Below are 24041 nucleotides of genomic sequence, written 5' to 3'. Positions count from 1 at the left end.
ACCCCTTTCTCTACATGAATCTGATACAGACATGTCCTCAAGGCTCGCATTGGGACTAATGTCATACACAGACATCAGGCTGTCTTCCCTATGCAAGCTTTTCTCTTCTTCCTCATCACTATAGCCCTCCATCCCCACTCCAATAAACTTATGCAAGTAATAAGAGCAGGACTGCACAGCAAGTGAGCCTTGAGAAGATACGCCTGAAGTCAGACAACCGAGGTTAAAATCTAGTTCTACCTCTCACAGCTGTGACCTTGGCCATGTTTCTCCAGGAGTCTCAGTTTCCTTACCAGTAAAATGGAGATAATAATGTCTGTCTCAAAAGATTGTTGAAAGAGTTTAAGATGCGACAGTTTTTGCGTTTTTTTAGCACAGTGCCCAGAACACAGTAAGTGCTTAATAAATGGTTAACATTGATTATTACCTGTAGGCCACCTATCTTATCAGGTACATCTAATAAGGACTGAATTTCAGGAGTGGTCCCAGTTTAAGGTCAGTCTGGGGCCCACAACAGTATTATGCCTGGTTCTTTAAAAACAGGACACACCTTATACGTACAAATGAATGTTGTTTACTTCAAGTTGTCATTACCTTGGAGGCAGTGCACTTATTCCAGGGATGCTTCCACTCTCCAGAACATTTTTGGGGTACCCAATTTAGAAATTTCTTCAGGGTCTATAACACATTCTTCTGAACATCCTCATCAGTAGCAAATCTTCATCTTCTGTAAAGATAAATTCAATGTTTGAAATAATCAGAAGTTGGTGAATAAATAGGGTACAGGGGAAGATGAAGTTAAGACTAACTTTCTTATATAGCTTTTACATGGATTTTATCCTTTTATTTTATTTTTGGCAGCGCAGCTTGCGGGATCTTAGCTCCCCCACCAGGGACTGAACCCATGCCCTCAGCAGTGAAAGTGTGGAGTCGTAACTGCTGGACTGCCAGGGAATTCCCAAGGATTTTATCCATTTAAAATAAACTAATTTTTAAAAGATAAAAGCAGTAAAGTCCAATTAGGGCTTCCCTGGTGGCACAGTGGTTAAGAATCTGCCTGCCAATGCAGGGGACACGGGTTCGAGCCCTGGTCCGGGAAGATCCCACATGCCACAGAGCAACTAAGCCCATGCGCCACAACTACTGAGCCTGCGCTCTAGAGCCCGCGAGCCACAACTACTGAGCCCACGAGCCACAACTACTGAAGCCCACGGGCCTAGAGCCTGTGCTCTACAACAATAGAAGCCACCGCAATGAGGAGCCCACACACCACAACAAAGACCCAACACAGCTCCAATTAGACTACTAAAACAAAAAAGAAAATTACCCATAGCTTACAATACAACTGCTCTCATTTTGGTGCATTTTCCTTATCTTTCCTTAATATACAGTTTTAAAAATAGTAGTAATAGTGTACATATCATTTGTAACATGCTAACCTAATTTAACTTATGTCATAAGCATATTTTCATGTTGCTGTAGAGTCCTCATAATAATATTTTTAATGGCTGCATAATATGTCATCAAATGGATATGGCAGAATTTACTTAACCACTTCTCTTTTGCTGAACATTTAGGTTGTTTTAAATGTTTTATTATGAACTATATGTACTTTTCCCCAAATTTTTGCTTATTTCCTCAGCCTGGATTACCAGAAGTGGGAATGTTGGATCAAAGGGTATGAGGATTTGATGGTTCTTGATAGTTACTTCCAAACTGTTTTCCAGTAGGTTTTCACTAATTTATAATGCCAAGGAAACAGTAGAATACCCATTTCACTGTATCTAAAACAAGAACTTGGTATCACAATTTTAATAAGTTAGGAGCTAGAAAAATATTTCATATGAACCAATTTAAAGTCAAGTGGTTTGGGGCCTCCCTGGTGGTGCAGTGGTTAAGAATCCGCCTGCCAATGCAGGGGACACGGGTTCGAGCCCTGGTCCGGGAAGATCCCACATACTGTGGAGCAACTAAGCCCGTGCACCACAACTACTGAGCCTGCGAGCCACAACTACTGAGCCTGAGTGCCACAACTACTGAGCCTGCATGCCTAGAGCTGGTGCTCCACAAGAGAAGCCACCTCAAAGAGAAGCCCGCGCACCGCAAGGAAGAGTAGCCCCCCCCGCTGGCCGCAACCAGAAAAAGTGCACGCAGCAACGAACACCCAATGCAGCCAAAAATAAAAAAATAAATTTATTAAAAAAAAAAAAAAAAGCAGAGCACAGACAGGGTGGAAAATTCCAGATACCCATTACTCCCCTATGAAAGCAATGATCTCTTACTGGTTTTTTTTTTTTAACTATTATTACTTTTCAGTTACATAAGAAATATACATTCATCGTTTAAAAAAAAAAAAGGCAGAAACAATAAAAAGTACAGCTTATTTCCAACACCAAGCAAAGACCATTAACATTTTGAAGTATTTACCCTCACACCATTTTCTCTATAGAACATGTTTTATAAAAAATAGCACACCAGGGAATTCCCTGGTGGTCCAGTGGTTAGGACTCACGCTTCCACTGCAGGGGACAGTTTCTTTCTTTCTTTTCTTTTTTTTTTCAGGGTATTAAGGCAAACAGGGCCACCTAGAATCTTTATTCAAATGGGAATCAGCACTTGGACAGAAATCACAGTTCAACAGCGAAAACTTTCTCTTGCAAGTGCTAAGCCACGGCCCCTCCCCACGGCCATAGCCATTATCCCTGTCTGCTCTCCAGCTTCACGGCCCCTTGCCTGCCCTGGCTGAGCCAGAACTCCTGACCCATCACAGGAGGGGGCAGGAGGGCCACAGGAGCTCAGATTCTGCACACCCAGATGGACCATGGCCTCCTGGCTAAGCAGGCACCGCATCCTCCCTGGCGCCCTCTGAGGTCTCAGCCTCTGGCAGCATCAGATCTGAGCCAAGCTGAGCCTCCTGAGGACGGTGAGGATGGGGGCTTCCGGGGGAGTCGAGGGAAGGAGGGCCAGGGCTGGGGAAATGTGCCTTCCAGCTCCCGGCCCCCACCTAGTGCAGAGGCCCAGGGGCCTGACTCTCCTGATCTTGCCCCAGCATCCCCTCCGCAGAAGGTCAGTATATCTTCTGCCAACTGGGTAGAATGGCCTCTTTGATGAAGGAGAAGACAACCAGGATCCCTAAGCGTTTGCCTCGCTTGCCTTTGGTGAAGTAATTGGAGACCACAACATCTCCAGGCTGCATGGTGGCAGGCAGGACGTTCTCCCCAGCCGACGGTGACACAAAGAACACAAACGGGATTATCCACAGACAAAAAGTGAAATAGGCCAGGACCTCTGAGAAAGGATAATATTCCTCTGCAAAAAACTGAAACGCTAGGTAATGATTCACCACCACTAGCCCGCACGACAGGATGAAGTTAGGCGAGGTGAGCATGATGAAGGGGAAGGTCTGGAGGAGGCCAAAGTAGACCAGGTAGGCCAGGAAGAGGCCCACGCCAATCATGTAGGTGGGGAAGCGCTCAAAAACGTAGAGGCCAATCAGCACAGCTGTGGAGAACCAGACCCTATATTCTATGATCCTGCTGGTGGCCACTGTGTATTCTTCTATCAATTCTGCCAGGTAATAGAGTCTGGCTGCGATGGCCAGCGTGATGAAGGCCACCTGGATGAAGAGCGACAGCCAGCTCAGCACATACATGAACCACGTGGCGCGCTCGCCCCGGCCGCCCGCCCCCCGACAGCCGGGACGGGCCTGCGCGCTCGGGCTCCAGCAACAGGGAGCCGCCGCCACCGCCGCCGCGTTCCCGCCCCTGGGACACATTTTCGATACCTGGTTGGGGAACTAAGATCCTGCAAGGTGTGGGGGGAAAAAAAAAAAAAAAAAAAAAAAAAAATATATATATATATATCTATATATAGATATATAGATATATATATATAGCATACCATACACGTTGTTTTTAAACTTTTTTTCCCCCCACATAATAATTATAGCTCATATCTACATAATGTTTACTATGGGTCAGGTACAATTCCAAGTAGTTTTACATGTAATAATTCATTTAGCCCTCATGATAATTCTATAAGGAAGGCGATATTAGTACTCCCATTTAATGATGAGACTGAAGCAGAGAAGTAATTTGCCTAAGGTCACAAAGTCAATAAGTTAACGAACTGGCACATTTTTCCATGTTGCTAAATTCATTTTCCACACATTTTCTTTTTTTTGAATGGCTGCACGATATCCGTGCAGCCATTATGTGGATGAAGTATCATTTAATTATTCCACTTCCTTTTATGAGACATCTAGATTATTTCCATGTTTTGATTTATACACATCACTAACATGGTGATGTAGTATAAGATGCCTTATACTACACCTTTGTGCACAATCCTTAATTACTTCCTTAGGCTAACTGCCCTCAAGAACAGTTGCATTTCCTGCAACTGTAAAAATAAATAAACAGATTTTTATTTCCTCCAAAGAGGTGTTCCTTTCTCTATGTTCTCCATGACCTTAAATGTAAATTTTATCACTTTTGCCTACAGCAACATTTTATAATTCATTTTACCAGTTCTGAGAAATAAATCCAAGCACTAAAGGATGAGTGATTTCTCTAGAGTAAAAGAGTCAGGGTCTAAAATCTACTCCCTTTCCATGCTCTCCTGCTTTTTACAGATGCTGAACCTCATGGCTTATACACTAACTCATCGCAGAGGAATGAGGAGTGTTAACCTGGGACAAACCAGCTAATGCAGGCAAGATTCTTATGGTCTACAAGTCAGCATTCACTAATTCACTCACTCATTCATTCAATAAATATTTGAAAGGTTAGTATATGAGTAGTACTAAGCAGGGGTTATGGGGTTCACAGAAAAAAATATTTAGAACAAGGCTAAATAAAACATTTAGCACATAACCTGGCACACGATAATTGCTCAATAAATCAGTATTTATGTCAGGCACTCTGCTAAATGCCAAATAAGTGTATTATCTCCTTTAATCTCTACAACAACCTCCAGGAAGTGTTGTGGTTTTTTTTTTAATCATCCCCATTTTGCAGATAAGAAGACTGAGGCCTAGAGAGATTTACCCAGCTTGAGCAACATACTTGTGGTGTTCAGATTTGAACTGAAGACTCCAGAGTCTGTGCTCTTAGCCATTATACTATATTACAAAACACAATTTCTCCCCTTAAGAAGCACATAGCCTTATTAATAATACTAAAATTGAAAATAGCTATCAAGTGTTAAGCACTTATGTGCCAAGCACTGTGCTAGGCCTTTATGCATATTGATCATTTAATTCATATGACAACTCTACGAAATACTCTTGTAATTATGCTTGTCTTATAGATGAGAAAATAGATATTCTGAGAGTTTAAATAACTTGCCCAATATACAAATAGCTCTTAAATGGTAGCACTAGAAGCCAAGATATACAAAGAATTACTGTATAGGGAACATGATGAAATGTAAAACAAGTGATGCTATTTAGCTACCATCAAATTTCAGAAGTCACAGGAAAGAGACTTTGTGACCTTCTTGTGTTCCAGGAATGATCACAGAAGGATAGAAAGGGAAAATCCTGGCGGTTTGTCAGGCCCTGTGTTGAAAGCCTTCACAAAGGTCAGTTCATTATATCCTCTTTGTGATGAATGTATTATTATTATTCTAAATTTGACAGACGAGGAAATGGATTCTCTGGAAGGTGATGCAATATGTCCAAGGTCACAAAGCTAGTAAATGGCATAGCTAGAACTGGAACCTATTTGTCTCTCAAATCTGAGCCCTTAAGCACTGTGTTACATGCTTTCCATTATTTGATCTTGCTTTTTGGTTGTGTAGGTGTCACATAGCCAGAGATGAGTGGAAAAGGCAAAAGTGAAAGGGTATTAAGGAAGATAATACATAAGCAAGAGTATTGAGTTACATCCAAGAAAAAGGAAGCAGACCTTCTTGTTCAGTGCTAAAGATTCATTTGTTTTGGGAAGGAGCCCTTTGTTTGCATACCTTTGGTGACTACACAAACTGTATAAATGTCTGTTTCTGCCATTATAATGGGAGCTATTAAAGACAGGGACTGTATCTTAGCCTCTGCTGTAACCCAGTGTCTAGCATAGTGCTTAGCTTGTAGTTCCAGCAGAGAGGTTGGAAAAATAGGGAGTAGTCACATTGCATAGATCTCTGGATGGCAATTAAGGTAGTCCACAGAGCAAATACCCTAAACAAAATAATAGGTACTCAAATCCAACAGGGCATTTAAAGGATAAAATCATGATGCATAGGAGTTATCCAGGAGTACTAGGATGGCCCAACAGCAGAAAATCTGTCAATATAATTCACCACGTTGATGGACCAAAGGGTAAAAATTATGATTTTTTTCATACTTAGAGAAACTTGATGCAGTAACATTAAGGTCAGGACTAAGTCGTGGATGCTCATTATTAGTGTTATCTAGAGTCTTGGAGAGTCTGGCCAATTCTTTTAGATGAGAAAAAGTGAAAGATGTATGTACTCTTTTGCTTGCCATTCTTGCCAATGATATGATAGTCTATATGGAAAACACAATATAATCAACAGGCAAACTATCAGAACTATAAAAGAGTTATTATCAAGTTTGCAAGAATAGAAATCATCTTACAAAATTCAATAGTGTTCTTCTCTATAAGGAATAACCACCTTAAAAATGTAATAAAAAATATAACACAATCTATGGTAGCAACTAAACTAAAGTCTATAACAAAGATCTGCAAACTCTTCCTGTAAAGAGCAAACAGTAAATAGTTTCTGTTTGGCAGGTCATGTGGTCTCTGTTGCAGCCATTCAACTCCGTCACTGTTGAACAAAAGCAGCCATAGACAGTATTAAATGAATGAATGTGAATGTTCCAATAAAATTTAATTTACAAAACCAGAGCACAGGCTGACATGCACAGGTGTAGTTTGCCAACTCCTGGTCTATAGTAATTGGCCTAAAAACTGTGGACTGAAGAAAAACGTACGACCTAAAAGTTGCAAGTTAAGTTTTATTCGGGACCTGAGGACTAGAGCCTGGGAGACAGCCTCTCAGATAGCTCTGAGGAACTACTCCGAAGAGGTAAGGGAGGAGCCAGGATATATAGGAGAGTTTTTGCTGAAAAACCGTGTAGACGAACATTAAAAGATTACTGCTAATCACAAAAAACGAACATCTCAAGTTAGTGATTTTAGAGCTTTTCTACATATGGGAAGATGCAAGATTCTGGGCTCACTGAAATTTTTCCTTAGATATGCAGCTTAACTCTCTAGGGCCAGTATACAGAGCACAGAATATTTCCTATTTTCTTCTATCCTGAATTCTCCTCAGGGTGCACTGTTGTGGGTGTGGGGAGGTGGCTGTAGTGCCTGATGCCTTGATGGCAGGCAACATTTATTGTTTACTGGAATGGCAGGCAAACTTCCCTTACCACAAAGCAATGCCTAAGAAGTTTATCAAGGAAAAAAACTAAACTCCATTCAGGGACATTAGAAGGCCTGAATAAATGTCATAATTCAGATAACTTCAGTAGTGTAAAGATTTTATTCATTTGTTTAACAAATATTCAGAGTGGCTACCATACACCAGGCATTGTTCTGGGTACTAGGGGTGCAGCAGAGAACAAAACAGGGCACCTATCCTCACGAATCTTACTTACATCTTTAGCAGAGAAGCAGTGATTAAATAATCTAAAGTTGGATAGTAATAAATGCTATGAAAAAGATTAAATAAGAGAAAGAAAGAGTGATGAGGAGTGAGGGTGCTACTTAATTTAGGATGGTCAGGGAAGGCTTTCCTGATGTTTCAGCAAAGACCTGAAAGAGGTGAAGGAAGCCTGCCACATTGAATTCTGGTGAGGGAGTGTTCCATGCAAAGATGTCAGTTCTCCCCCAAATTAATCTATATGTGTTCAATGAAATTCCAATAAAAATTCCAGTAGTAATGTTGAGAAACTAAAACCCACTCTAAAATGAATATGAAAGAATAAAGGTCTATGAAAGCTAAGTCTATTTTCAGAGGGAAATAAAAGTAGGGAGACCTGCCCTACTGGTAGAACTGGCTCTACCATGAAGCCACAGTAATAAAAATATTGTGTTGCTGGCACTGAAACAAAGAAAAGGATCAATGGAATAGAATGGAGAGCTTATAAATAAAGTATATACATGGGAACTTAATATGTGATAAAGGTGACATCACAAAACACTGGAAAGATTGTTTTTCTGACAGTTATAGAAAAACGAATTCACTGTATAGAGAACAAAGCTGAATTTTTACTTGAAACTATGTTAAAAGTGGACTCCAGATGGATTAAAGACATAAATGTGAAAGTTAAAACTATAAAGCTACTATTAGAAAATACAGGAAAATCTGTTACCCAGGTGTAAATAAAGACTTCCTAAACAAGACTCCAAATTCTAAAGTCAAAATTTAGGACATCTGCTTAATTAATGACATCACAAAGTTAACATGAAGGTTGCAGACTGGGAGAAGGTATTTGCAATGTTTAAAACAGACAAGGAATAATGTCTAGAATATACACACAATTCCTACAAACTAAGAAGACAGGAAATCAAATTTAAAAAAAGTAGGCAAAGGATATAAATAGGCACTGGGAGAAAATATTTGCAGTGTTTAAAACAAATAAAAGAATGTCTAGAATATACAAAGAATTCCTACAAATCAACAAGACAGGAAATCAAATAGGAAAATAAGCAAAGGATATATAAATACCTTAGTTTCACATACTAAGCATACAAAAAAAAAGAAAAGAAAAAAAAGGCTCAAACTTAATTATAATCAGAGAAATGCAAATCAAGACAGCCAAGAGCTGCCACTTTACTTCCACCAGACTGGCAAAAATTAATAGCACTTATGTTTGTTTTTGTTAATCTGTAGACAAAGACTTATAGATGGGTGCAAAAATAAATCCTCTTTTGCAACCTAGAACTCATTGTTCAGTATGAGTTTTGATACAGATAAGAAGGAACATGGTACCTGATCAAGTGGTGGGGGTATTGATAAACACAAAGGTTGCTTCCAGGACTATAGAATTGATAATTTAAAAGCTTAAGATATGAGGGAAATTATCAGCTACGCTGATTTAGTACTCTAAGGTTGACATGAAACAAAGATGACTTCCTTTTTTAGGCTTTTATCTTGAGAACACAGTGTCTGGACTTTAAAAAGGTATTGGCATATCCCAACGATCTGTACTATTCTAAGCTATGATAGCTTAGGAGTGAATATGATTTGAACTTAATGCATGTTTAGAGGGTGTCTAAAATTCAGAAGCAGGCAGATCCATTTCCTCTGACCCTAAACATGGTCCAGAAGTAAATTGCTTGAGGAAATTGGATCCCAAAGATCACAGGTGGGGAATTTTGAAGTATGTCCATATTCCATTGGAGATCAAAGAAGCCCAACTAAAAGAATGGGAGACTGACTGACTGACATAACAACTGTGGACTGAGCAAAAATTCTTTTTGAAAGGGCTATCTTGAAGAGTATGACTCAAACACTGGAGGAACTAAGGTGATCGGCAGTGGAAGGAATCAGAACTTGTGAAATTCCTTAAAAATTTATTGACTTAAATAATTTGCCATATATAAAAACATAAAAAAAGAAAAAGAAAACTGGCAAAAATGAGAAAGATGCTAACACCGAAGATTGGTGGCTATGAGTTCTTGTGTACTGGTGATAGGAATTAGCACAGCCATTCTGAAAAGTAACCTGGCCATTTTTGGCAAATTGAGCACGCCCAATTGCATAGTTAAGAGGAATATTTACGTCAATATACAAACGTGCTTATTTTTGCTTTTTTTTTTTTTTGCCGCTGTGCAGCATGTCATGCGGGATCCTTAGTTCTCTGACCAGGGATTGAACCCATGCCCCCTGCAGTGGAAGCGTGGAGTTTTTTTGTTTTTTGTTTTATAACAGCTGTACTAGCCACTATCTTTTTTTTTTAAGATTTATTGATTGATTGATTGCTATGTTGGGTCTTCGTTTCTGTGCTAGGGCTTTCTCTAGTTGCAGCAAGCGGGGGCCACTATTCATCGTGGTGCGCGGGCCTCTCACTATCGTGGCCTCTCTTGTTGCGGAGCACAGGCTCCAGACGCGCAGGCTCAGTAGTTGTGGCTCACGGGCCCAGTTGCTCCGCGGCATGTGGGATCTTCCCAGACCAGGGCTCGAACCCGTGTCCCCTGCATTAGCAGGCAGATTCTCAACCACTGCGCCACCAGGGAAGCCCGGAAGCGTGGAGTCTTAATCACTGGACCGCCAGGGAAGTCCCTATTTTTGCATTTTTAATAGTAATAGAGAGTTGAAGGCAATCTAGAGTTCTATCATCAAAAGAGTGAATGAGTAAAACATGGTGGATGCACAGTGGTTATGTACCTGGAGTCTGGAGCTAGACCCCTGGAGTTGAAATTCAGGCTCCACCACTTACAACAGAAGTAAAATTTTGAGTAATCTGCGCCTCATTCTTATCTACAAAATGGTAGTAATAATATCTACCTCATAGGGTTGTTGGGAGAAGTATATGAGTTAAAACGTTTAAACCATCTGAAACAGAGTTAAGCACTATTTAAGTACTAATATTACTGTTAACATGAAAGCATATGCAAGTTCAAAGTTGTAAGTTAGGTTTATGTATAGCAACAAGAGAATATCACAAAAGCAATAATAATTTTAAAAAGTAAGAAAAAGAACATTTATTTATTTATTTTTGGCTGCGTTGGGTCTTTGTTGCTGCGCGCAGGCTTTCTCTAGTTGTGGCGAGCAGGGGCTACTCTTCGTTGTGGTGCACGGGCTTCTCATTGCCATGGCTTCTCTTGTTGTGGAGCACCAGCTCTAGGTGCGCGGGCTTCAGTAGTTGTGGCACGCGGGCTCAGTAGTTGTGGCTTGCGGGCTTAGTTGCTCCAGAGCATGTGGATCTTCCCGGACCAGGGCTTGAACCCGTGTCCCATGCATTGGCAGGCGGATTCTTAACCGCTGAGCCAGCAGGGAAGTCCCGAAATGGAACATTTATGGCATAATATCATTTATGTGGATTGAACATACTTACATAACTCTACATATTTTACATGACAAGCATCACAGACATACATTGAACATATCAGAATGGGTGCCTATAGGATAGAATGAGAGTAGAGTTTAGGAATAAAGTGGAAGACTACAAAATAAGAAAGGGGCCTTGCTTGAATCATCCTGCTAATATGCTATGAAAGGAGGAACAAGATTTACTCATGAAATCTGCAACTGAAGGAGGTAAAAGCTATCTTGAAAATATGCAAGGGAAAGCCAAGAAAAGGATCCCAGAGCCAGAGAAATAACCAGCTAACCAACTTGGAAGCTACCCTATCTTTGAACTTACCCTTAAATGAGATAACACCATCCTTACCATTTAAGGCAGCTTTGGATAGGTTTTCTGTTACTTGCCCAAAACCTCTTAACAGAGTATTCATACGATCTTTCGAGTGGCAAACCGAGGTCCAAAAAGAATTATGATCTATCCAATGTAATACCTCAACTGGGGTATTATCTCAGTGGAGGTTCCAGAAGAAAATGAAAATTTTGAGCGACCAACAATTTTTAAAAGGCCAAATTCTCTCCAGTGTATTAAAAACTCTACAAGTGGGCTTCCCTGGTGGCACAGTGGTTTAGAATCCGCCTGCCAATGCAGAGGACACGGGTTCAAGCCCTGGTCCGGGAAGATCCCACATGCCGCGGAGCAACTAAGCCCGTGTGCCACAACTACTGAAGCCCACGCGCCTAGAGCCCATGCTCCGCAATGAGAAGCCCGTGCACCACAACGAAGAGTAGCCCCCACTCGCCACAACTAGAGAAAGCCCGAGTGCAGCAACGAAGACCCAACACAGCCAAAAATTAAAAAAAAAAACCAACTCTATAAGTATTAAAATGATCAATATTTATCCCACTCAGAACTGTTATTTTAAAAAATCCATTAAAAGTCAAATGATAAATGGGAAATTATATAAAAGCTGTTTACAAATAAAGACAAACAATGAAGAAAAGGGAATTCACATAAGAAAAAAATGTCCAACAAACATATAAAAATTTAAACCTCACTGATGAGTATTTTTATTTTTATATTTATTTTTAAAATTTATTTTTATTTTATTTTTAAAAATATTTATTTATTTATTTATTTATGGCTGTGCTGGGTCTTCGTTTCTGTGCTAGGGTTTTCTCTAGTTGTAGCAAGCGGGGGCCACTCTTCATCGCGGTGCGCGGGCCTCTCACTATCGCGGCCTCTCTTGTTGCGGAGCACAGGCTCCAGATGCGCAGGCTCAGTAATTGTGGCTCACGGGCCCAGCTGCTCCGCGGCATGTGGGATCTTCCCAGACCAGGGCTCGAACCCGTGTCCCCTGCATTGGCAGGCAGATTCTCAACCACTGCGCCACCAGGGAAGCCCTGATGAGTATTTTTAAAAGAAAATTAAAACCAGTCACCATATATCATCAAATGGGGAAAAATAAGTTTTCACCGTCACACCCACTTTTGGCAACTGTGTTGGAAAACTGGGACATTTCTGGAAGGCATCTGGCAATGCATGGTGGAAGACTTAAAACAAGGCACACTCTTTGACTCAGCAGTTCCCTAGAATTTATCCTAAAGAATCATCATGGATAACAACAGAAATTTAATTAAAAACACTAGCATCACAGGACAGTTTATAAAAGCAAAAAATTGGGATCAAACTAAAATTCCTTAAGTAGGGGAATCAATTAAGTTATGGAAAATCCAAACGATAGGATAAAAATAGCAGTTACAATTATCAGTATTTAAATACAAGCTCTGCTAATTTGTAGCTGTATAGCTCAGGGAAAGCTAATTACTCTCTCTGCACCTCAGTTTCCCTGTAAAACATGGGTCTGTTGCGAGGATTAAATTAGTAAACATACCTAAAGTACTTAGGATAGCACTGACACATAATAATAACAAAAAAAATGTTTTTTTAACAGAAGAGGGACTTCCCTGGTGGCACAGTGGATAAAACTCCATGTTCCCAATGCAAGGGGCCCAGGTTCAATCCCTGGTCAGGGAACTAGATCCCACATGCATGCCACAACTAACAGTTCACATGCCACAACTAAGGAGCCCGCTTGCTGCAACTAAGGAGCCCACGTGCCGCAACTAAGGAGCCCTGGAACTGTGACTAAGCAGCATGCCTGCTGAAACTAAGACCAGGAGCAACCAAATAAATAAATTAATAGTTAATTAATTAATTTTTTAAAAACCCAAAAAAACATTGTAGCCTAATGTCCTGGAAAGAAGTTACTGATAAATTAAACAAAAAAAGGAGATTACAAACCAGTATATATACAATATTTTTCCAAAATAAATATATCTCATATACATAAATTTCCAAAAATAAAGACTAGAAGGATATAAAACAAAATAAAAATAGTACATCTCTTTGAATAACAGGTTATTTTTCTTATTTTTGTCTGAATTTAAATTTTTTTCAATAACAAATATGTGCTACTTTTATGAAAGGTAAAAACTATCATCTCTATCAAAATTAAAACAAAAAACTGTCATATTTTTGCTCCAGTTGATAATGAGTCCATCCCAAATTAGCAGGGTAATGGGGTAAAGAATCAGAATGATAGACATTTCTCTTTATAGCCTTTATTACTGCACAATACAAACTCAGTCTCTGTTTTACAAATCTTACACACAAATGGCAAAACAATTAAAAGATTTTTATTCCCCAAAGCTATTTTATTCCAGTTTCCCCTCTTTATGCAGAGGGATTATCTAGATTCTCCATGTCATCCTTAGCCTTTAATTTAGAAAGGCTGTCACAAAAGTGAACTGGCCATATGAGGAAAACAGTGCAAAGAACCAACTAAGTTCTCATTGTCCTCCTTCCTGAGGGAAGAATGCCTGGCTGGCAGTGGTGAAATAGGGCAATTATAACATCTTCGTTTTTTGTACAGCTGAGGACAAGCCCCAGTGGTGGACAGACTGCCTTGTCACATGAGCCTTTTGGGGTCTATTTTCTCTAGGTGAACCAGAGGTTTCAGCTGCTCTGCAAAGTTCCTCATGTCATCAGACACCACGTCCTGCCCAGCTGGGGCAACAACACTTAGTTCCACAAGGTAGGAAAGTGACAAGGCCTCAGTGTTGTCTGTGTTCCCTGGTGTCAAGATGCGGAAGATCTTGTACACCACGATCTTCATGATGCCCTTACGGAACAGGTGTCCCCTGGCAACAAACTCATGGTCCATGCGGAAGCCCATTTCCATCAGGAAGTCAGTAAGGTTCTCAGATGTTGCAATGTCCACGCAGTTACGCACCAGGGCATGGCGGTTCTTGTCTCCCATTTCTGGCTGTCCCAGGTAGCGCAAATGCCAGGGTGCCCCTGCCCTATCCATAGAGCGTCGAGCCCTTAGAACAAACGGACTGGCCTGCTGGCCCTTAAGGAGGAATACCATCTCATGGTCAAGGAAAGTCTCAGGTTCCATGTTGTCACACAAACCACGAAGGCGGTGGATGAGGCTTTCCAAGCTGTGATCTAAAACACTTCCTGAAGAAGGAGAAAAGTACCATTGAGTCCCATCTTTCATTCTGGGTAATGGAAATAGCAAAAGATTGAAAAAACTTAAATGAAAAATCAGAACAGTTTAGTGCAGTGTTTTGTAAAGCATAGGCCCAGTATATGAGATTTTAGAGGGGTTATACTGCCAAGATGTTATATAACAAGTTAATCCCTTTTCAATTTTTTGCTTTGTCTTATTTGGTACTAGAATAGTTAGGCCTTCTCTAACAATGCTTATCTCCAGCAGGCTTTGGGCTTTAACAGGCAACAGTATCTACCTAGAATAATAATACTGTTTTGTCATTTATTTAAAAAATTATCTTCTAGGGGCTTCCCTGGTGGCTCAGTGGTTAAGAATCTGCCTGCCAATGCAGAGGACACGGGTTCGAGCCCTGGTCCGGGAAGATCCCACATGCCGTGGAGCAACTAAGCCCGTGTGCCACAACTACTGAGCCTGCGCTCTAGAGCCCACGAGCCATAACTACCGAGCCCACGTGACACAACTACTGAAGCCCGCGCGCCTAAAGCCCGTGCTCCGCAACAAGAGAAGCCACCGCAGTGAGAAGCCTGCGCAGAGCAACGAAGAGTAGCCCCCGCTCGCTGCAACTAGAGAAAGCCCGCGCAGCAACGAAGACCCAATGCAGCCAAAAATAAATAAAATAAATTAAAAAAAATTATCTTCTAGTCTCAGAAAACAAAAGTTTTCCATTGATAGAAAAAATATAACATTTCCTTTTTATGTAATATATTTAAGTAAAAGAGAATGAACTGCTTCAGAGAAATACACTGTCCTTTGTTCTCATTCTTCCTCCTGGCAGCATTTCACATGGTTGTTATATTATACCCATTTTGAAATCTATTCTTCCCTTGGCCCCTGGGACACAAATCTCTCTTGGTTCTTCACCTAACTCACTAACCATTCCTTATAAGTCACCTTTGCTGGGTCTTCATCTTCCCAAAATATTGGAGGATCCTAAGACTCAATCCTGGTCTTCGTCTCTATCAACAATCTCTTCCTCCCTCAGTGACCTAATTCAGCCCTATGGTTTTAAGTATCATTTATGCTCTGAGGACTACCATATTTATATCTCATGAACTACAGACTCATACATCCAACTGTCTACCTAACTTCTCCACTTGGATGCCTAAGACTTCTTCATCTTAACATGTTCAATATCAACCTGTTGATTTTTCCTCCACAATCTTACTCCTCCTGCAGTTTTCCCCATCACAGTAAATGGCAACTCTCTGCTTCCAGCTGCCCAACCAAACACCACATAATCAGCTCTGACTCCTTTCTTTCTCCCACATCCTACATCCACTCTGCATTTTTAAAATATATGCAGAATCCAGTTCACTCAATCATTTCCACCTAGTCCAAGTCTCCTTCATTTCTTGCTTGGTCTTTGCAGTACCCTGCTTCTATCCTTGCTTTTTCCTTCTCTCCTCCATACAACAGCCAGCTGGTTTTTAGGACATAAGGCAGATAATGACACTTCTCTGCTCAGAACCCTCCAATGGCTTCCCACGTCACTCAGAATAAATCCCAAATTCTTTACCACGGTCTACAAGGCCCTATAAATTGTGGTCTCTGCTACCTGATGTTGATCATTTCCTTCTACTATCTCCCAGATCACTCTCTCCAACCACAGTGATTTTCCTGCTGTTTTCTAAAAATGCCAAGTGTTTGACAATGTATTTCTCTTCAGAGCCCCTTCCCTTAGTCCCTATGCTTAGAATGTTCTTCTCTCAGATACCTGCATATCTCACCCCATCACTTTGTTCAGATCTTTGCTCAAATGTCACTTTATCAGAGATGTCTTTTCTCATTGCCCTAAATAAAATAGCATTATCTCCCTCCAATCTCTTTCCACTTCCCTGCTTTACTTTTTAGCATTAGCACCTCAATTTTTTAGTCATCTTTCAATATATCAATTATGTATTGACTTTTTAACATCTTTCTTCCTCTACTGCTGATACTTACTCCAATGCTAGGAACATATTCATTATTGACTAAATCTGTTAAAGTAAATAAAAATATACTACTGTAACTATGGTAAGTATTGACAGTGGGACTCAAATGACTACATTTTTGGAAATGGGTAGTGTTGGAGGGAAAGCAACAGATCAGGTCCCTGTAATCATAGGACAGATGACGATGGGAGCAGGGAATGGGTCCTGCTTTGGATACGTTGTGTCCTACATTCAGGACAGTGTCAGACATGTGTTTTTTCATACTTCAAACATTTAAGGAGCTTTGTAAGTGCTGGTTCCTTCAACATATACTTACTGAATACTGTGCCAGGCACCACGCTAGGAAGTAGGGGGTCCAGCCCTCACAGAGATTACAGTTTAGTGGGGGAAACAAAAAATAAATAAGTAAACAATTAAACAGAAATACAGGGAAATAAAAGGGAGATGGGAGAGAGGAACTGATGGGGGTGGAGAAGAGGAGACCTCTCTGAGGGCTTGGAGTAGTCAGAGAAGGTCTCTCAAAGGGAAGGACAACTGAGCTGAGGACTGAGGGATAAAAATAAAATGGCACTTTGAAGGGCTGGAACAAAGTATAAGGGCAGAGGAATCAAGTGCAAAGGCCCAGAGGTAGGAAAGGGCCTGGGGAATGCAAAGAAATGAAGGGATATCAGTGTGGCTGAAGTATGGTAAGCAAGATGGAAGATGATAATGAACTGAGGATTTGGGATGGGCCAAAGCACACAGGTCTTACGTACAGCTCATGCTAAAGGCTGTATTCTATTCTAAGGCCATTGGGAAGCTATTAGCTCCGCACAACAGGGAAAGAGATGACTGAATTTACATTTTAAAAAGATCATTCCAGTTAAACTGGTATAGACTCTTCAACAAGACACTGTCATGGGAAAAAAAGTGGGAATGAGGGGAGACTGGTCCAAGTTAAAAGATGCTTAAGAGACACATTTATCAAATGTAATGCATGAAACGTGATTATATCCTGGATACAAAACACATTTTGAGGGCAAGATGGGGGAAACTTTTGAATACGGACTAGACATTAGATGATATTAAAAATACATTATTGATATTTTAGATAATAATGATGGTATTGGGATTATGAAGGAAAATATCCTTGTTTTTTATTTTTTAGAGATGCATACTGAAAATGTTTTGGGGTAAAATGTTATGAGATCTGAAACTGTTGTTTTTTTAAAAAAATTGTTTGGCTGCAAGGCATGTGGGAGCTTAGTTCCCCAACCAGGGATTGAACCCGCACCCCCTGAAGTGGAAGCGTGGAGTCTTAACCACTGGACAACCAGGGAAGTCCCTGAAACTGTCTTTAAAAACAGCAAAAAAAAAAAAAAAAAGAGAAAGCAAATATGGCAAAATGACAGAAACTGAAATCTAGATGACAGAAATGGAGTGTTCATTATATTAGTCTCTACTTTCTTTATGTTTGAATATTTTTAATACTAAAACAATTTTTTAAAAGACTACTAGCTGTTGTGTGAGAAGAGAAAGACAATCAAAAGTGGAAGCAATGAAAAAAAAAGTGGAAGAAATGTAATAAGTACAGGGTTACTAAAATAGTTCAGGCAAAGGATGATAAACCAGGGTGTGGTACTGCAGGTTTAGAAAAGACTTATTTCACACATATTTTGGAAGTAAAAATGAATAGGATTAGAAATGGACTACATGTGGGGGTAAAGTAAAAAATGGACATTGACTCCTGAATGCATGGCTCAAGCAACTGGTGAATGACAGTGGCACTAACTGAGATGGGAAAGACGGAAGGAGGCGCAGCTTGAGGAGTGAAAATTAACAACCCTATTTTGTTCACAGTAAGTTACTAAATGGATGATCTGAATTAAAGTCTAAACTCTTGCACTAAACATTGTATGACCTCCTGAAAATCATTACCCTCTCTGGGTCTTGAGTTTTCTCATCTGGGAAAGTTACTTCACTTCTATTTCCTGATCTATAAAATGAAGCTAGTAACAGTATCATAGAATTACCATATGATCCATTAATCTCACTTCTGGGTATTTATCTGAGAGAATTCGAAGCAGGATCTTGAAGAGATATTTGCACACCCATGTTCACTGAGCATTATCCACGGTAACCAAGAGGTGGAAACAACCCAAATGTCTGACAGATGAATGGATAAAGAAAATGTGGTACATACATACAATGGAACATTATTCAGCCTTTAAAAAGGAGATCCTGGGGCTTCCCTGGTGGCGCAGTGGTTGAGAATCTGCCTGCTAATGCAGGGGACACAGGTTCGAGCCCTGGTCTGGGAAGATCCCACATGCCGCGGAGCAACTAGGCCCGTGAGCCACAACTACTGAGCCTGCGCGTCTGGAGCCTGTGCTCCGGAACAAGAGAGGCCGCGATAGTGAGAGGCCCGCGCACCGCGATGAAGAGTGGCCCCCGCTTGCTGCAACTGGAGAAAGCCCTAGCACAGAAACGAAGACCCAACATAGCAATCAATCAATCAATAAAAAATAAATAAGTAAATAAATAAAATTAAAAAAAAAAGGAGATCCTGTCACATGCTACAATATGGGTTAACATAGAGGACATTATACTAAGTGAAATCAGCCAGTGATAAAACGACAAATACTGTAATGTTCCACTCATATGAGGTTATCTAAAGTAGTCAAAATTAGAAACAGAAAGTAGAAAGGTTGTTGCCAAGGGCTGCAGGGAGGGGAAAGGAGGAATTAGTGTTTAACGGGAACAGAATTTCAATTCTGCAAGATGAAAAAGTTCCAGAGATCGGCTATACAACAATGTGAAATACTTAACACTACTGAACTGTATGCTTAAAAATGTTTAATATGGTAAATTTAATGTTATGTATTTGTGACCATAATTAAGGGTAAATTGGAAAAAAAAAGGTGCCAGAAATTATGCAGGCTGCCTTTGTAGAACAGCTTCTCACCTCCGCGGAAGCTGAACAGAAAAGAGGAAAACAAGCTCCCTGGTTCACTCACCCTGCAGCAGGTACTCCATCATGTTAATGGTGCCCCCGGTGACAGGCATCATGGTGACTGGAGGTGCCTCCATGTTACCTGTTTAAGTTGAAAACGACAGAACCGGACTCGGAGTCCCCCGTCAAGTAAAGCACAGGATACACCTAGAGAAGAGTTATACTTGTTAATACATCAGAGAGGTGGAGAGACGCCAGATCTGCTTGGGTCATTGGCCTTGACATGAAAAGATTCATTCATCCATCCATTCAAAACTTTTTGAGTAACTGCTATAGGCCAGTTTCAGGAACTGATGATACAGAAATACAGAAAGGAGGCCTGATCATGGAGTTACAGCATAATCTTTTAGTCTCAAGGTCTAAAATCTCTAACCGTTTTCTGTGCAATAACTAAGTCTCTCACCCTGGAACTCAATGTCTTCCTTCTAAAACGGGGCCAACGATATTTAACCCCCAAGGCTTTGTTGCTCAGACGACAAAATGGACCTGCAATAATAGACGGATTGAAAGGTGACTTAAAGAATCTTGTCTACCGTTCAATTTATAAATGAGGATATTGAGACTTGGGGAGGAGCCCAAGGACACACAGTAGGTCGGTGGCAGAACCCAGACCAGACTAAAATCTATGCGTTCCACCTCTCTGAATCAAACGCCTTTTAAAGCTGGCCAGGCGGAAGTTCTTTTGATTGATGGTTTAGGTCCTCTTAAGCCAGCATCAACGCGTGCCCACTTACACCAAAAACACACCTCAGCGCGCGTTCTAGCTTCTTCTCACAAAGCGAGGAATTGTATCCACCCGAGCACCTCTGAGCTTTTTAGCGACAATTAGCCCCCAGCCCGAAACTTGAAGACCCCGGGAGAAGGCGAGACTTCCCTCTCCTCTTCCCACTTCCGGCAAAAAGCTTTCGTCGCTCGAACCGCCAACACCACCACTCCGCGACGTAAGGGTGCCGAGAGGGCATAAAAATCCCCTCTGCTGTCCGGCAAGCAGAGGCGCATGCGCAAACTGCGATGCTTCGGGAGAGGTGGCGGCTTTCTTTAGAGCGTTCGTCTGGGAGTTACAGGGAGCCTTGACGTCATAGGCCGTCCTCCAGGAAAATATTTATTTTTTTCTGGTGTGACGACCTGGAGATGTTTTTGTCCAGGAAATCTCTTGAACTGACAGGGAGAAAAGAGAGCTTGGGGAAGAGAGCTGCAGAAAAAGAGAAGAGATTGTTGTAAAACAAAACTTCTTTTGGTTGGGTACGTGAAGATAAAAAGGAAAGACACCTTTTACTGCTTAGCAGACTGTTCTGAACAATTGGGGAGCTCAGTAATACATTTAGTATTTGTTCACTGTTCTGTGTTTATTTTACCTCAATTTAAAAATATTGGGAGGTAAGTAAATTCAATGAATATTTATTGAACGCTGCTTATGTTCAAGCATATAAAATGCAGGCAAAGAGTGAGCTAGAGTGAGGTGATTGAGGCACTGTCCTGGACCGAAAAAATTTAAGGGGGCACCAAAAAACTCAGTAACAAATAAAAAATTTTTAATGCACAATATTTTACACATTTAATGCAAAAAAAAAAATCCTTAATGAACAAAGTGTCAGAAATTTAAAGTTGATCTTCATAGCAGCCCTATGACCCAAGTATAATTACGGTAATTTTATAGATGGCGAAACTTAGGCAACAAAATGTAAAATAACACCAGAGGGAGTTGAGAGGCTGGGATACAAATTTAAGCCGCTGACTTCAGAACCCATGCTCTTAATTTCTACACTATACAGCCCCTTCTAACTCCAGTTCCCCTGCTGTAACCCACACTATCTCCCACTCATTCACAATTTTGAAAACATTCCTATAACATTTGCCCAAATTATAGCTGGCATTTGAAAAGTAGCATTAAATTAAATTAAAAAAATAATAATGGGTAAGAAATGGGCAAACAATATGGTAAAACTTGGACAAGGCTTAGGAGTTATAGGGATGGGTTTCTGTGATAAGGATGTGAGGCCTGGAGCTTAGGATGGAACTCACTTCTGTCTTTTGCCACTACCCAGCTGTGCAACCTTGGGCAATGCACTTCCCCTCTCTGAGCCTCAGCTTCCTTTTTTATAAAATAGAGTTAAAAATAGTACTTTCTAAGAGGGAGGTTGCAAAAATAAAATAAGATATTTATGAAACACTTAGCATAGTTCCTGGCTTATTGTAGGCAATCAATAAATGGTAGCTATTATTATTCCACTTTATATTTCTCATTTGAGCAAGCATATTCTATCTTATTGAATATATTTTGTGCATGTCTCATCTCCCTAGATAGATTATAAACATCTTGAAGGGAGGAATCATGTATTTTCTTAATATATATGTGTATCTTAGCTCAGGCTGCTATAACAAAATATCATAAACAAGGTGGCTTATAAACAACAGAAATTTATTTTTCACAGTTCTGGAGGCTGGAAGTCTGAGATTGGGGTGCCAACATGGTTGGGTTCTGGTGAGAGCCCTTTTTTGGGTTGCAGGTTGCCAACTTCTTGTATCCTCACATGGTGAAAACCAGAGCAAAGCAAACTCCCTCAGGACTCTTATAAGAGCACTAATCCCATTTACGAGGGCACTTCCCTCTTGACCTCATCTAACCCTAACCACTCCCAAAGGCCCTACCTCCTAATACTGTCACATTGGGGAGTAGGGTTTCAACGTAAGGATTTGGCAGGGGGACACAAACATTCTATAACAATGTATTTTACATGTAGTGGGTGTTCAGAAATTTTGTTGAACACATCACAATAACTACCAATTATTGAACAGTTAATATACACAACTTTATATGTGTGTAAATATGTCAAATACTGCTAAAAGGTAGATATTACCATCTCCACTTTACAGAGGAGGAAAAAGAGGTTCAGAGAGGTAAAGAGACTTGCCCAAAGCCAAATTGCCAGCAAATGGCAGAACTCAGATTCAAATTCAGTTCTTTCATTCAGAAACCTATCTCTTTACCATGCTACCTTCTGAATTCATGGGCTCTTTCTCCACAGTTAAGTTCCCCAATGATTACAATTAGTGGCAACAAAGGAGGAGAGAAGTCCATACATTGTTTCCTAACCCATCACTAGGCTGGGCTCAAAGGAGTAAGACTAACTCTTGGCCAGTCTTCATCAGAACTGCAGACCATCAGCATGGATTGTAGCGCACAGTCAGCTTTCTAGAATGGCCTGATAGAAATTACATAGATCAACCCCTGTGTTATCTGCAATGCTAGGATATCAACCTTACTGTTACAAACTAGTGTTTCCCCAGGAATGGCTGCTTCCTATATGCATAGCCCTTTGGAAAAGGTATAACTGTTTCTTTTCAACCTAATTGTCTCCAGCATCCTCATAAGTTCATGCTATTCCTCCACTCGGAGAAAAAGCCAAAGCCCTCATTATGCCTACACGATCCGCCCTCATCACCTGTTACCTCTCTGACCATCTGCATCTGTGCCTGCTCCCGCCCCATCTACTCCGCTCTTACTAGAACATGTCAAGGATGCTCCCATCTTAATTGTTGTGCAGTCTGCCTGGAGCTCTCCTTTCCACTGAACTGCAGGATTCACTCCCTTGTTTCCTTTTGGTCTGTGTTCAAATCTTTATTAGGGGGGCCTTCTGTGATCACGTATTTCAAATTGTAATCCACTATCTGCCCTGTCTTCCCCCATACCCTGCTGTATTTTTCTTCACAACACATTTGACTAGGTGACACACTGCCTGCTTACCAGTTTACAGCCACGAGCACTTGAAATGTGGCTTGTTCAAACTGAGATAAGCTATCAGTGTAAGATACACACTGGATTTTGAAGACTTACTATGAAAAAAATGTGAAATATCTTGATAATTTTATATATTGATTACAGGTTGAAATGATATTTTGATAGCTAGGGTTTAATAAAATATTAAATATTATTAAATTTAATTTCACCTGTTTCTCATTATTTTTTAAAATGGGGCTAGTATATGAAAAACTGCATATGTGGCTCACATTACATTCTATTGAACAGCACTGCTATGGGATCTAGATTTGAAGGTATGGCTTTAGAGCCAGACAGATCTAGGTTTGAATCCTGGCTACTGCTTATGTGGCCCTAGGCAAGTTATTTAAACTCTTAGGCCTTTGGCAGTGCCTGGCACATACTGTATGTTGTTGGTATGCAATGAATCAGAGTTATCATGAGGAGAATGGTTTAGGAACTGGGAAATATTTAATTTGGAAAAGACTTGGAAGTGTGGAACATAACATCTATCTTAAAGTATATAAAATTACAACAAAGCCAGGGGAAGAGGAGGGGAGAGGAATAGTTTACATTTATTGAGCATCAGGTGCCAGATACTTTGTACATATTTATCTCATTTAAACCTCACAACAATGGTACTTGAGGGAACAGAAACCCAGATCTGTCTGCCTCCAGAGATTTTGCTTACAGTCCTAAGCCACTCTGCATCCTAAGAAAAATTTAACTAATTTTGTGTAGTTCCAGAGGACAGGACTAGAAATTCTGGGTAGAAGTCA

General features: G+C 40.5%; 3 protein-coding genes and 1 non-coding gene across 5 annotated transcripts in view; 1 reads left to right on the top strand and 3 right to left on the bottom strand.

The window, feature by feature from the left end:
- Positions 1-19584, bottom strand: part of PHACTR4 (phosphatase and actin regulator 4) — a 149657-nt gene extending 130073 nt beyond the window's left edge. The window contains exons 1-2 of one of the 2 annotated variants that reach the window (XM_059916753.1): positions 19510-19584; positions 595-727 (exon numbers count right to left, since the gene is read on the bottom strand). The gene's annotated coding sequence lies outside the window, so the exon portion shown is untranslated. Of the gene's footprint in view, positions 1-594; positions 728-19509 lie in introns of those variants that run through there. The other variant, XM_059916786.1, reaches the window with a different exon arrangement.
- On the bottom strand, positions 3068-3652 carry LOC132348608 (protein TEX261-like). The gene has a single exon (XM_059896293.1). It carries the CDS (start codon positions 3650-3652, stop codon positions 3068-3070), a length of 585 nt encoding a protein of 194 aa, XP_059752276.1.
- Positions 8838-8963, top strand: LOC132354961 (small nucleolar RNA SNORA40). Its single transcript, XR_009499478.1, has one exon. It is a non-coding gene; the product is annotated as a small nucleolar RNA SNORA40 (small nucleolar RNA).
- Positions 13611-20438, bottom strand: MED18 (mediator complex subunit 18). The gene is made up of 3 exons (XM_059916816.1): positions 20253-20438; positions 19510-19652; positions 13611-14527 (listed from the first exon to the last, which is right to left on the bottom strand). Exons 2-3 carry the CDS (start codon positions 19580-19582, stop codon positions 13974-13976), a joined length of 627 nt encoding a protein of 208 aa, XP_059772799.1. The 5' UTR covers positions 19583-19652; positions 20253-20438; the 3' UTR covers positions 13611-13973.
- Positions 20439-24041: the final 3603 nt, after the last annotated feature.

The sequence above is a fragment of the Balaenoptera ricei genome, chromosome 1, assembly GCF_028023285.1.
Source record: "Balaenoptera ricei isolate mBalRic1 chromosome 1, mBalRic1.hap2, whole genome shotgun sequence".
NCBI lineage: Eukaryota > Metazoa > Chordata > Mammalia > Artiodactyla > Balaenopteridae > Balaenoptera > Balaenoptera ricei.
Note: the sequence above shows the minus strand (reverse complement) of the source record. Positions and strands in the feature narration are given on the sequence as shown.

What these genes read in the sequence shown, in the direction of transcription:
- LOC132348608 (XM_059896293.1), bottom strand. Translation starts at nt 3,652, where the DNA reads ATGTATGTGCTGAGCTGGCTGTCGCTCTTCATCCAGGTGGCCTTCATC.
- MED18 (XM_059916816.1), bottom strand. Translation starts at nt 19,582, where the DNA reads ATGGAGGCACCTCCAGTCACCATGATGCCTGTCACCGGGGGCACCATT. An exon ending in GATGGAGTACCTGCTGCAGG is followed by an intron (nt 14,528 to 19,509) that starts GTGAGTGAACCA and finishes CTCCTTCTTCAG; the next exon opens with GAAGTGTTTTAGATCACAGC.